The sequence below is a fragment of the Labeo rohita genome, unplaced genomic scaffold, assembly GCF_022985175.1.
Source record: "Labeo rohita strain BAU-BD-2019 unplaced genomic scaffold, IGBB_LRoh.1.0 scaffold_618, whole genome shotgun sequence".
Taxonomy (NCBI): Eukaryota; Metazoa; Chordata; class Actinopteri; order Cypriniformes; family Cyprinidae; genus Labeo; species Labeo rohita.
The window spans coordinates 29,404-44,252 of NW_026129544.1; the positions used below are offsets into that span (position 1 = coordinate 29,404).

Consider the following 14,849-nt stretch of genomic DNA (forward strand, 5'->3'; position numbering starts at 1 on the left):
TCAGATTCCAGATTTTCAAATAGTTGTGTTATGACCAAATATTGTCCTGTCCTAGCAATCCTAACCATACATCAATGTAAAGTTTATTTATTCAGCTTTGAGATGTATAAATCTAAAATTCGTGGTCCAGGGTCAAATATGAAGATGCATATCATATATCACGTCAAAATGTCTTTGTTGAAAAACTCCAAAACCATTTTAAAGGTTGTAAGTTCTTAAATTATATGCCGTAGGACTCAAAGTCTATCCATCACATTTTATTTTCATCCACATGAGGTTCAATGTGACATTGAAAAAAAACAAAACAAAAAAAAAAAACAAACGACAAAGCAGAGAAGGTTTTTTTTTTTTTTTTAAAAAAAAAAAGTGCTTTATTTGCATGAGAATCAACTGGATGTTTGTATGAACAGCTATTCTTAGATGTACAAAACAGTGCATCTAATAGTGCAGATTGGTGTGTCTTAACATATTACTTTACTGCATTAACTTCATTGTGGACACTGGTTTTGTAGTGCAAATAGTTTTACTATAACTGGAAGTGTCACACATAGGCTTACTTCCGTGTTTAAGTTTTAAGAATAAAAATAAAAACTAAAAGAAAAGATACAAATATAAATAGGACATTACTAATTTACACACAGCTGTAAAACATTTTAAGTTGTTTGCTTCCTGATTTAAAATATTAATACAATCAACAATACAGGAATTCAATAAGGACAAAAAAAAAAAAATGGAATTCACAAATGTGTTTACATTTTAGGCATGAATAATACATTTCAGTTTTTCACCTTTGCTGTTTATGCACAAAAATCCCCCATAATTTGGCACACTTATACTGCTTAATCACAGCAAATTTATCCATTTGACCTCAAAAGATAAAGGGTATTTGTTATTCATTCAAGACATATATATTAGTGTAAAGCAGCAGTGCATAAAGCAGGACATATTGACACTTGCTACAACTCTGTTTCTGACAGTTAAAAGTGCTTAGGATAGACCAAGGGTCTCCAACTTTGCTCCTGGAGAGCTTCAGTCCTGCAGATTTCAGCTTCAAAACCAATCAAACACACCCAAAGGCTACTTGATAATTAAAGGTGTGTTTGGGATTGGATCTGACATTTGCAGGAAAGTACACTCTTAAAAATAAAGGTGCTTTAAAATGTTCTTCACAGCGATGCCATACAAGAACCATTTTTGGTTCCACAAAGAACCATTTAATTAAAGGTTAAAGGTTCTTTTAAAGGAAACTGTAAGGTTCTTCAGATGTTAAAGGTTCTTTATGGAACCATTTAGACAAAAAAGTTTTTTCTATGGCATCGTGAAGCACCTTTATGTTTAAGAGTGTAGCTCTCCAGGATCAGGGTTTGAGATCCCTGCTATAGGCAGGGTATAAAAGGGTATTTAAGATAAAGGGTATTTGTTATTCATTCAAGACATATATTAGTGTAAAGCAGCAGTGCATAAAGCAGGACATATTGACACTTGCTACAACTCTGTTTCTGACAGTTAAAAGTGCTTAGGATAGACCAAGGGTCTCCAACTTTGCTCCTGGAGAGCTTCAGTCCTGCAGATTTCAGCTTCAAAACCAAATCAAACACACCCAAAGGCTACTTGATAATTAAAAGTGTGTTTGGGATTGGATCTGACATTTGCAGGAAAGTACACTCTTAAAAATAAAGATGCTTTAAAAGGTTCTTCACAGCGATGCCATACAAGAACCATTTTTGGTTCCACAAAGAACCATTTAATTAAAGGTTAAAGGTTCTGTAAGGTTCTTCAGATGTTAAAGGTTCTTTATGGAACCATTTAGACAAAATAGTTTCTTCTCTATTTTCTCTTATGATTAAGAGTTTAGCTCTCCAGGATCGGGGCTAGAGATCCCTGCTGTAGGCAGATAGCTTAAATCACTGTTTCACAACCCTGGTGTCAGAGTTCTACCTCAGTCACCCACTCAGACCACACCCCCGTATTGACTGCGCACCTGATTCCAATTACCACACCCCTATAAATACATGGACTGTTCAGTCACTCATTGTCTGGTCTACAGATCACATCCCTCGCGCTCACTGATCCTCCTTACTTCTATGGACTCTGATTCTCTCGTCTGCTCCCTTGGATTTGCTTACCCGTTTACATGAACTGCTCAGATAAGATCTCTTACCAACCATACTACTGAATACTGTTTGACAACCTGTTTAATAAACAGGTTACTTACCTCCGTCTCTGCCTTCGTCTGTGTGTGACACCTGGTCCTGAAGTACCTATGAACACAAATGAGCAATGATGCTCTTCCAGGACTAGAGTTGAAATGCATAATACAGATCAGGATAGGGTTGGACCAGCTGTTTTTAATTAAAGCCTGAAACCCAATCTTATTTAGTTGCATGTAATCAAAGCTCCATTAAAGCGTTTGGAGTTGACAACCCCTGCTTTAAATAATTGATCCAATAAGTAGCCTTTATTGATCCAATAAGTAGCCCTTAAATATGTAAACAGTAGTAGATTTGAAGTCACAAGTTTTAGTTTATCTGCCTGATTTTTATTGCTGACATAACTGCTAACCCTTTCATACACAACTTTACAATATTCTAGTTAAGCCCCCAGGGTGTTTTTTTTTTAAGGAGACTGTTATTTTAGAATGTATCGCCTTATTGTTTCCATGGTGACGAGTCATGCTTGTCACGTGACACAACACAGCCACAATAGCGCTGTATGATGTCTATACATTCTAATCACTAATAAGTTCTAATCGTACGGCTTCATGAACCAGCCTAGAATTATCACACTAATGTGATCACAAATTTCATAAATATAATATAAATAAAATCTGGGATTAGTAACTGTTATGAATCCTGTCTGGTCTGCCCACCACCAGAGGTCGCCATGCATTTTATTAACATTTCACTCTACACAGACTGTTGCATCACACCCCGGACTACATTTTCCCATTACCCATTGCACTGATTGCTCTAAAACCTGTATCCAATCAGACGCTCTACATAAGCCTTGGACTTCCCCTTGTATCTCACCAAGTATTGTGGTGTTTTGGTTCATTGTATCGCATTGTGTTCCTTAGTTCCTGGTCATTTTGTTTTGTATGTCTCACCTCCTGCCTTGTGGACCTCTTGCTCATTTTTCGGATTACCCTTTTGCCTAGCCCCTTGGTCTACATTTGCCGTTCATCGACCCTCGCCTGCTTCACGGACTACTTTCAGGTCTCGCCTTCACTGTACCTGTCGGCTATTGTTCAACCCTGCCTGTTTGTGACCATGTCTTTCCTTTGCTATTTAATAAAAGCTTGCATTTGGATCTGCTCGCTTCACGTCTCCCTCACTCCATTACAGTAACAGAGTGATGCTCAGAAAACTGTACCATTTAGACTATAACATTTAAGACATTCCATTTGCATTACCACAAAATGGTACAGTCCATTTCTCTAGAACAGAGGTTTCTGTAAATATTAAGCTCCACACTTAATTCATAGTGCATAAAATGTAACATGCCCATTTACACTAGTAAATTTAACTTGTAGTGTATTGACCGATGGTGCAACCGACCCCATATAATCATAGTCTATATGGGTCATTCTATAATTAGGGGTACATTTAGAATTTTACAATGTGAAGAAAAAGAAGGGAGGGATTCTAGTTGGTAACTTAGTTGACAATAGTTTTTCAGACACAAATAAAACAAGTTACATCAAAATAAACAGTTATATTTGAAGCGCACACCCACATGTCTTGATAACCTTATCTAACTGAAGGTAAAATTATAAAATCAATTTTTCATGCTTAAATGCAGAGTAGAAAGAGCAACTTTACAAAATCGAAAAGCTGAATAGCAGGGCTGTTTGTGGACATTATTTTTGAACAAAAAACATGGCTTTTTTAACAACTGATTGACTGGAAAAATACAATTGTGTACTAGAAAATTAAGTATCTGGGCTTTATATTGATGAAAATATATAAAAAATATACTTCACAGACATGAGATGTACTCACAATTATAGAGTGACCCATATCAACCACTTACGGTTATAAATTGCTCAACAAAAAACTAAGAAGTGATAAAAGCAAAATCTAAGGCACTGATCAGACAGAACTTTTTTTTTCATTAAGATAACTGGTAACACTTTAGAACAGGGAACATTTATTCACAGTGTAACTATGATTCATTCCTACAATTCATTAATTTTTTATTGATAAGAGTTGCTTTTTAAATTAATAGTTAGTTTTATTTATTGTTAAATTTAGGTATTGGGTAGGAGTTAGGCTTTTGGTGTGAAAAGGCTTTTACATTTGCCAAAAATAGAACTTTTTATATTAAAAAATAACAAGCAAGTCCTGCCCCCATTTAAAAAGTAATGCAAAAGTAAAATAACGCATTACTTTCCATAAAAAGTAAACAGTAAAATAATTAGAAGTAACTTATTGTAATGCATTACTTTTAAAAGTAACACTGTTTTTTCACTACGATTCATAAATTCCTAATTTGCTCCTTATTAATAGCTAGTAAGGTAGTTGTTAAGTTTAGGTATTGGGTTTTAGGGATGTTAAGTCATGTAGAATAAGGCATTAATATGTGCAGTTAGTACTAATAAATAGCTTATATTGTAGTAATATGCATGCTAATAAGCAACTTAAGAAAAAGTAAAATGCAGCACAGTGCATTCTGCTTGTAGTGTCGTACCACAGGCAGTGTAGACAGCATCACTGATTATAATAAGTTCTATAGTATTTTGTCACATCGCCAGGTCACATCTGATGTGGACCCAGTATAAATGTAAACACCTGATGCCAAGACAGTAAAAGTTGCATAGTCTGAACTAGGCTTGAGATTCGTTTTCCAGAATATAAGACCCACTGCTGATTTCAGTGCTGTGCTGGATTTGTGGAAATTCCCTTTGTCTGGAAAAAAGGCATTAATGCTTTCTTTAACTCTTGAAATGTTGCTCCACATATTTAAAGCTGATGTATTCACAATCTAATCTAATCTAATTTCTAAAAAGAAATTATGCTTTTTGAGGAAAACATTTCAGGATTTCTCTCCATGTAATGGACTTCTACGGTGACTATAGGATTCGGAATTGGTCTTCAGTTCTTTTTAAAAGACTGTAGGAAGGATCACTCGCCCTGGTGGGCTGGTCAGAACCCAGGAAATCAGTCCACAACAGTTCTTTCCTTTACTTTCTTTACTGTACCATCAAGCATGTAATAGGTGTGGTCTGTACAGAGATAACAAACAACAAAGTAAATAATATAGAGATCAAATCCAATAATTTGACATTCCAATAGCAGCTAACACTGTTATCAATATTAATGAAAAGAAGTGAAAGACTACAGCTTAATGAATTGGCAAATTAGCATCCGCATCGGCCATTTAACCACGGCCATTTAACCATGTAATCTTCATCCACACACTTATGCTTGCAATACACAATAGACCTATGAACTAGAAACGGCAATTATCTCTACCTAAACATGAGAACGGTATAAGTAAAGCGGTACTAAATCTCACTGTAAATATACATGACGTGCATGTAAATAGGCGCTAGTTATGCGCTCTCAATAGGGCTCTTAAAGGGGCTGCGCACGCAAACCGTTTGTACAGTGACCCTAAATTTGAACGTCCAAAATGTAGTTTAAATGCAGCTTCAAAGGGCTGTAAATGATCCCAGAGGAAGAAGTGTTTTATCTAGCAAAACGATTGGTTATTTTTATTTTTAAAATATACTTCGATATACTTTTTAACCTTAAACACTTGTCTCATCTAGCTGTGTGTGAACTTAGTTTTTTTCCTGGGTCATTACAGTTAGGGTACGTCTAAAAACTCTCATCTTATTTTCTCCTCCAACTTCGAAATCATCCTACATCACTGCAGAAATACCGACCCAGAGTTTACAAAGTGAACATGCAAAGAAGATCAAACACCCTTTACAAAAAAGGTAAAAACAGTGACGTAGGACGATTTTCAAGTTGGAGGAGAAAATGAGAAGTACTGTTTCGCTAGATAAGACCCTTCTTCGTCAGTTGGTTTTAGAGGTCTTTGAAGCTGCATTTAAACTGTATTTTGGAAGTTCAAATTTGAGGGCACCATATCAGTCCATTACATGGAGAAAAATCCTGAAATGTTTTCCACAAAAAACAATTTCTTTACGACTGAAGAAAGAAAGACATGGACATCTTGAATGACAAGGGGGTGAGTACATTATCTGTAAATAAGGCTGAGCGATAATTTGATAACGATAATTATTGCAATATAATTTTCCTTGATAAAACTATATGAATAGTTCGATAAATGTTCGATATAATTTTTATGTGCCAAAAGCAGAGCGAAACAAGAAGTTCAAACTGCCGTGCTGTGTGAGCTCACTGAAGAAAATGCATTTACTCCGCCACACAAGCACTAAACAGCGCTTTTAGCGGACTCTGACTTGTCACAGAGTCGGATGCATTTTTACTCGGACTTGACATGGACTCGAGCCTTTTGGAAAATATTCCAATCAAGTCCAGGGACAGTTGGTGGAAATATCACTGACTCGATGCATTATCATGAAAGTATTTGCATGCGTTTTTAAGTGTTATCCAGTTAGCTACTGGAAAGCCAACGGGTTTATGTGCGCACACACTCAAAGCGCGCTCACAGAACGCTCCTCTCAGTCAGTGTGCCAATGCCAAGTTCTCTTTTGATTCTAATAGGTTCTGTTATTGCTACACACATGCTCCTCTTGGAGACTATTCATGTAAATGCAGGCAGTTTTTGTCCTAAGTAAACCTGAACAGTTAGGAGAAATATTGATGTGTCAAAATAAAGAGACAGCAGTGTAAACCTGCAGCTGCCGACCACGTTATAAATGTTAATCAAACAACAAAAGAAAAAGAGAAAATCACTCACTGTTCTTCACTGAATCACTTTCATATTAATCAACTTTAATGTATACAATGAAGATTTTGCAGTGTTTTATTTTTACATTTATTAGCCTACTTCATGAAATGTCTGTAGTAGGCTATTTCTGTAAAGGTTAAAAACAGGCCTGGCTAAACTTGGTCCTGCTCCTTGGTTTAGCTCAGGGTTTCTAGTATGCCTAAGAGCTTGATTAGCTAGTTCAGGTGTGTCTAATTGGGTCTGGAGCTAGGACACCAGCCCTCCAGGACCGAGTTTGGGTTAAAACAATGTAAAGATACTGACAAACAGTACTGTTTCCTGGGACTTGGACTCGGCCGTTTGGAACTCAGACTTGAGTCTGACTTGGCCCATTTTGGACTCAGACTTGACTGGTTAAAGACTCGGATTCGACTATAGCTTGAAACTTATTGTACCATGCTTGAAAAATTTGGTCTCTATTCGCACTTTGAATATTGACAGAGAAGCCTAGCCTACTTTGATTATGACTGTACTCATTGTTTGCTTAAGACTATTTTTTGTTTAGACTATTTTTTATTTATACTGTTTTTGTTTACATTTGTAAAAAGATCTTCAGTTAGGAGGTCAAATGTCCTGGAGGTTCACCCCCCACTTCTCAAACCAAAGTTACACCCTTGCACTGCACCATGATATTGTGGCAGCAATGTGGGATATTCACATTGAACTTTATTACAGGATTAATGGAATTTAATTATAGTATGTAAGTATTTGTGATTAAGCTATAGCATGTGTGCATTCATACTGAATGTTTTTAGACTACAGTTTTCATACAAATAGGCTACCTATAAAACCATGTAGTTATATTTTTACCATGGTATTGAGGTACCATTATGTGTGGTTTATTATCTGTGTTTATCATAATTTAAAATTTATGCTTGCTACTAGGGGAGACTAACGCTTAAAAAAAAAAAAAAAAAACTGGGTCAGATAAATTTTTACAGATGTTATTGACTGATAATGAACAAAAATGTATCTCTGCATCCTCAAGCTACTATCAAATGTGCATTTCTAAGAGACAAAAACATGATATTATTATTATTATTATTATTATTATTATTATCAGACAATCTAAACCTTGATTTGAAACAAAATAACTCAGGAGAACATGCAGAAATAAATTTTTCTATTTAGATATTTATTTTGTTAAGGAAAATTAATGGTCTGTTTTCTACAACATTCACTTTGGAGCAAAAATCTGAATTTGAACTTATTTAAATAAAGATTTTACATTTATTGTGATAATTATCAATATCGACTGATATCGACTTGCCCATATCGCCCAGCCCTATCTTTACATTTTTGTTCTGGAAGTGAATTAATCCTTAAATAAATAAATAGGCCTTACTAAAAGACAACTTTTATAGAGAGAAACCAATTCAGGATCTTGTTTTTGGTGAAAATATAGACCATGAATATGAGGACATACCTGTATCATCTGTGTATTCACAATTGTCATGTTGATCACTAGAATTCAGGAGTTGAAATCTCACTTCTGGTGAAACCATTACAATTATTCTGGCCTGTATGATACAATATATTATTAGAAAACTTGAGCATTAAAGGGGACAAAGTATGAAAGTCAGACTGTTAAAAAAGACATTTAAAACATGTTTTTGCAGTGTTTGTTCTGTTTGGAGTTGTTATATGATGGATAAATGAGAAGAGTGTTCATTTGATTTAAATGAACTTACCTTTTAACACTCTGTAGATTAAAAACATGACGATTATGAATAGACCTGCAATTACAAAAAAACCTACAACTAATCCTGGTGACAAATTATCCCTTTAATTTCCAAGTTTGCATCTGTAAGGGAAAAAAACAATAATAAAACTAAAGATAAATGTTTTCAGAAATTGAAAATATTTATAAAATATATAAAATAAAATATTTTATAGATTCATGCAACAGATAAATACAGTGTTTTGAAAAAGTCTGACTGAGCTGCCATCTGTAGTATGAGCTACAGTACAACAATTTTGCATACAATATTAACTTTTGACTGTTAATATGGTCATATTTACCCCATGATTTTACAAATGTCTGACCGCTGTGAAGGGCGTGACACTCATAACCCTGTTTCTCATCTTTGTTTATCTCCACACTGGTTCTCATCTGAAAGGTCTGGTTATTGTTGGGTCTGACTCCAGTAGAGCTGAATGGTTGGAGTGTGATGTTGTTTTGTGTGACGTTCATCTCCGTGTGTTTGGGGTAGAAACCAGTGGCCAGACAGGTCAGAATCAGTTTGCTTTTGTCATGAGGAACTTCAGATGCAAACATGTAAAGAGCTGGTGGAGCTGAAAATAAAATAAGAATAAATCATATTGCTACCACTTGATTCTGCACAAAATTAACACATAAAACACAAGCTTAAATACTGTAAATAAAGCAATACCTCTGACTGAATCATTAAATGTGGAGACGCAGACCATGCAGTTTGTGAGCTCCATCTTGAGGACTTGTCTGCGAGGTTGTTGATTTTTCCACTTCATGTTGGTTTCTTTTGCCTTTGGACTTTTCTCCATCCACTGCATTGTTTCAAAATTAAAGGCAATAAAATCCTCTCCATCATGTCTGTACTCATCAAATGCATTCACATTCATCATTGATCCATCGGGATGTTTTTCCACCTCACAGCCGATTCTCCTCTGTAGAGTATGGAGCCCTAAACATTTAAATTAATAAATAATAATAATAATAAAAAGAACAACATAAATTATTCCAAGTTAAAAGTATACAGTAGTCAACATTTGAATTGGATCAAAAAAGTTCATCAAAGTTGTCTTAAGACAAGAATGGTTATTGTTTTGGTTTTAGGACAACTCTGATGAAAGGTTTTGATCCACTTTAAACATTGACTACTGTATATACAGTGGCACATAAAAGTAACTGGACACTTAAAAATATTTCAGTGTCTTTCCAATAAAAACCCAATGAATTCACCATCACATCTGGAGCTTGTGCAGTTCGTCAGAGTGTTAACCAGATTTATAAACCAGTCTCTAGAATCACGAGGTTCTTCGGTATATCTCCAGATTTCTGCATCTGAACTGTCTCTTTTCCAGGTTTGTTCTTCATTACTGTAGTGAGAGATCCGTCTGTCGTCATACAGACCCACTGCACTGAACACAGGACCGGAGAACCCATCAGGTTTGGTGAGGACGGTGTAAACAAACTGGAGATGGTGTCTTTCTGAAGAAAAGATAAATGCAAAACAATAAAGCCACTTTTCCACTATCGGGCCTAACCGTTCTCTTTGCTTAACCATTCCATTCCGTGCCGATCTGGGCCAGTCAGCACGGATACGGCTTTATTTTCCACTGTGGCGCTGATAAAACGGAACTCCTTGGAATGTAAATACAAATGCGTCAGTCATTGTCTTGGTAAAGCAATTGTAATGTAAACAGCGATATGATCAGCGATGATCATCAGATATTTCTGTTTTTGGGACTCTAAATAACAGAGAAAAGGACACAATGCTTAGTGCAAAAAATAAAATAAACAGAAGGCGACGACAGGTATAACGTTACCAACACATGAAACTTATTGTACCAGGGAGATATGCATGCAAACAGAGATGGACACAGAAGTTCAAATTCCTTTCTAAAAATACCACATGTATGGACAGTTTTAATAAATGAGCAATGAACGCAGTATACTGTAACTCTTTACTTGGCTGTAAATAACGTACTTAGTGCACACACACACTATCTTTAGCACGGTTGTCTAACCAGGAATTCCGAGACAAGAACTATTTGTAATCATGCAGTGCCGTACCAGGCTCAGGTGGAAACACCACTGGAGCCACACCTGACCGTTCTAAGAACCGTTCGGCCCGATAGTAGAAAAACGGCTTAAACGTGTTACAGACATGTCAGCATTACATACAGTTAACCTGTCTGAGTGTTCCTAATATCTCTAAATGGATAGTTCCGGTGTTGTACCGAAATCCGACCCCCTGTGTGCACAGGGCCTCTCATATTAATATGCAGTGCAGCGACTTAAGATGCATTTTGTCCGGCTTTTCTTCATTTTTTACAGAATATTTTTCGATGTTCCACACATAAAGCACCAAGGAGCCTACATGGAAGCATTGTCGACATTTAAAGTAATAAGCATAAATTAAATTTTTGTGTAAAATGGATGCAAACCGTAAACTGTCGAGACTTCCACAGGGTTAAGAATAAAGCTGCCAATTGCCAAAATAAAGCTGTTAAATTCAGATTGCATTGACTATCCTGCTGCATTAACATCCAGATTGTATTTGATGTTGTCATTTCGTATTAGTTCACTACGTGATTAGAGTAAACATTGTATTAGCCTACGCTGCCCACTGAACTTGCACATGAATGTCATAAAGAATAATAATAATTAATCGCATTTGTTTCTCGTGTATGCATTCCTATATACGCAAATAACAACCCAAATAACACGCTATAAAACAAGGCAAATAAATGTTTGCAATGTAACACACTTTTAAGTTACATGTGTCATAATCAAACAAATAAAAAGAAATAATACCAAATTCTTATTACAGTAGTGACAATTGATAAAAAAAAATGTAAAAAACAAACAAACAAACAAAATTATAATTAGTATAATTTTCACAGCCTTAACTGTTATGCCTGTTAAAATTACACCCCCTTGACCACCACAGGTTAACAAGGTCACAGATTCACCAAATTTATTTTATTATCACATCATGTCATGATGGATGGCTGCTCAAAAGCATTTGATTGTACCTTCAACAGGATGGGTTTACAAGTGGGGGTTGAATTTTCACAGCCTTATGCCTGTTCAAATTACACCCCCCTGACCATCACAGGTTAACAAGATCACAGACTCTGTGATCTTTTTTATTTTTTTAAATGTAAACCCGTCCTATTGAAGCTACAGTCAAATGCTTTTGAGCAGACATCCTTCATAACATGATGTGCTAATGAAATTTATTTGGTGAGTCTGTGACCTTGTAAACTTGTGCTGGTCAAGGGGGGTGTAATTTTAACAGGTGTAACATAAGGGTGTGAATACTTGGAATACTTGTGCTGGTCAGTGTATGAAATTAAAATTTTATTTGCATTTTATATGTTTTGTTTTTTTTTTCTTTTCCCCAAAATGCAACAAAGCTTCGGATGGAAGATGCTATTTTTTATCACTTTCATACTGATATGGAGAGTGCCCAGATAGCACATGTACAGCTGCAAGATGTCTGTTAAAGATTGCTTGATCTGGTTAAGCAGTTTTAAGTTTTTACGCCATGCCACCAGGGGCGGATCTAGAAAATAATTTTTAGGGTGGCAAAGAGGTGGCATGAGGTCCATGAGGGGTGGCAACACCAAAGCAAGCCCCCATGCATAGTTTTTGGGGATTTATAGTCTGACATATACAGTTGTATTCACAAATATTGCATTACCATTAAGTAATCATCTACTGTTTAAAATGACAAAAAATAAATAACAACATTTCCGTGTCCATCATGGCACCAAATCAGTAAACAGTATAAAAAAACAGGTTATACAGTAAATGTTTCTGATCTTGTATCACTAAAGATGACATGCGATTCTATTAAATTACTACTTAGATGGTATAAATCACATTTTAGTGTAAGTTTAAGATGTTAATGTCGATGATTTAATGTTAATTTCCTAACATTAGAAATAAATATTATAATGTCAAAGCAATGAAACTGGATCAGTTTTGCAAACAATGTTTGATTTTCTGTTATTAACAGAGGTGGGAATGTCTGTAATCACCCAGAACACACTGTAAACCATAAAATCTAGCAACACCCCAGCAACTGCATAGCAAGAGCCTAGCAACCACCTAGCAACACTTTAGCAAACATCTAGAACATCTAACTGACCAAACTATTTATGTTTCTAAACAAGACTTTAAGACAAGCCAGCATAAATTTGTCTTTCAAACGTTTCAATCTAGTTATTGCAGGTATTCTTAAATGCTTACAATACAGTAGGCTACACAAAAAAAATGATTTACAATTTACTGTACATATAGAATAGTGAAAGTCAATCATCTAATGTACTGGTATTGTACTATGTAATTATACTGTATTTGTAAGTATATGTAAAAGATTAGTTAATTTCTCTCCTCTCTCCGTTGTTGGATGCAGATATTCTGATTGGCGTGTCATCAGTTTGACGTAATGTTTAATTTACTTTTTGAGAAATGTGTCTTTGTTTTGAGTACTGAATGAATGATTTGGGAAAGTGATGAGCCAACTAAAATCAGTTACACTGTGTTAACAATAGAGAAAAATGCAATATGGCCAGATGTTTACCTAACTCTGCTATTAGTTTCCGCGATCGGCATCTTCTTATTGATTTCATGCTATAACTGCCTATATATAAAAATGCCTATGATGAACGTGGAGCGAGCGGTCAAAGAATCGGATCACCAAATAATTACGCAGTAAATTGCCGAGAAGCAGTAATTATCTGATTCACGAACAAATGTAAAATAATTCGTTAGTGAACTGGGCCGCGCTTTGTGTTTTTGACTCAAAAAGAACCGGTTCATAAGAGTCATTTGTTAATGAAGTCGAATACACTGAGCGCTGCGTGCGCGTACAACTATCGTGCACATTGTATTGAAATACGTGTTTTTTGCCATTATTTTGCGTTACACTGTCATCGCTGCGGCTGAAAAGTAGCACATGAAACACTGCTTACATTTAGATTTTATTCTGTGATAACTCTGGGGTGGCACAGCTTTTTCCTAGGGTGGCACTTGCCACCCCGTGCCAGGAATGGCTGGTCAGCTGGTCAACAAAAACACAACATGCGATGACCAGGCTGTATTCCTGACACTGTCATAAAGTGATCATAGGTTAAAATATATTTATATCACTGTATGACCACAGATTAGAAGCCAAGATTGTTTCACGATGCCTAGGACAGCCGAAAATCGTGTGTTTTGAGCTTAAGAGAACTGTACATGAACCCCAGTTAAAGTTTTGCAGATTCTGCAAATGAGCATGCGTTGAATCCAGAGTGTTAAATGAGTTGGAGGTCAAGGGTAGGTTTGACAAACACTATATTAGTGTTCTTATATTAATACTTTTAAGTTAGCATAATTAAAACAGAATTACTTAATAATACAAATAACTTACCATACTGATCACAGCGAATGCATGCCAAGCTTAAAATGAGAAAAAATGAAAACTCCAATCCGAGTTCACCAGAAAATCCGCCACTCATGTCAAAACATCTTCTTCGAAAAGTTCTGTCAAAAGTCACTGTCAATGGCCCGGTGTATCAGGTCAAAACAATAGGGACTTTCCAGGGTTGCGGCTAGAAGAAAAAGGGGGCAGCTGCAGTCTGGAGCAATGGCCACGCCCAAAGACAGGCAGGCTGTTATCGTAAACGCGATTAATCCCTTTAATCTGTTTAAATAATAAATCCAACGTCATTCTATAAACCCAAATCCCATTCTTTCACTGTAAAAATAGTGATCATGATATTAAAAAAATATATATTACTTTCGAAAGTACCTTCGGATTTTCATTCTGAATGGCCACAGGTTACTGACGTTTTCACCACCGCTTCACTTCCTTCCACCCTTTACTGTAAAGGTCTTATAGTGCATCCATAATCACAACAATTAATCAGAAACAAATTACAATTATTTTATGCATATAGAATCTCACAAGTTGTGCATAAGTTCGAAATATCTTTAGTGTTACATTACCATTGTATTAATTACACAGGATAATTTTGAACCATGCTTTACAGTTTTTCTGTACTTTTATTAAAAGTGAATGGAAACTAAAAATGTTTTGCCTGATAAGGACAAACATATATGGTTGATAAAACACAATAACAATAATAATAATAATAATAATAATAATAATCAGAAGAGCCAGTAGAAAAAGTACTCTTTAATAACCTTCTGTTAAGTTGCATTAACC

The 14,849-nt window shown here is 35.6% G+C and overlaps 1 protein-coding gene across 1 annotated transcript; it reads right to left on the minus strand.

The window, feature by feature from the left end:
* Nucleotides 1-374: 374 nt before the first annotated feature.
* Nucleotides 375-14,241, minus strand: LOC127161335 (zinc-alpha-2-glycoprotein). Its single transcript, XM_051104023.1, has 7 exons — nucleotides 14,052-14,241; nucleotides 9,866-10,114; nucleotides 9,318-9,587; nucleotides 8,947-9,219; nucleotides 8,616-8,728; nucleotides 8,351-8,444; nucleotides 375-2,261 (listed from the first exon to the last, which is right to left on the minus strand). Exons 1-5 carry the CDS (start codon nucleotides 14,137-14,139, stop codon nucleotides 8,685-8,687), a joined length of 924 nt encoding a protein of 307 aa, XP_050959980.1. The 5' UTR covers nucleotides 14,140-14,241; the 3' UTR covers nucleotides 375-2,261; nucleotides 8,351-8,444; nucleotides 8,616-8,684.
* Nucleotides 14,242-14,849: the final 608 nt, after the last annotated feature.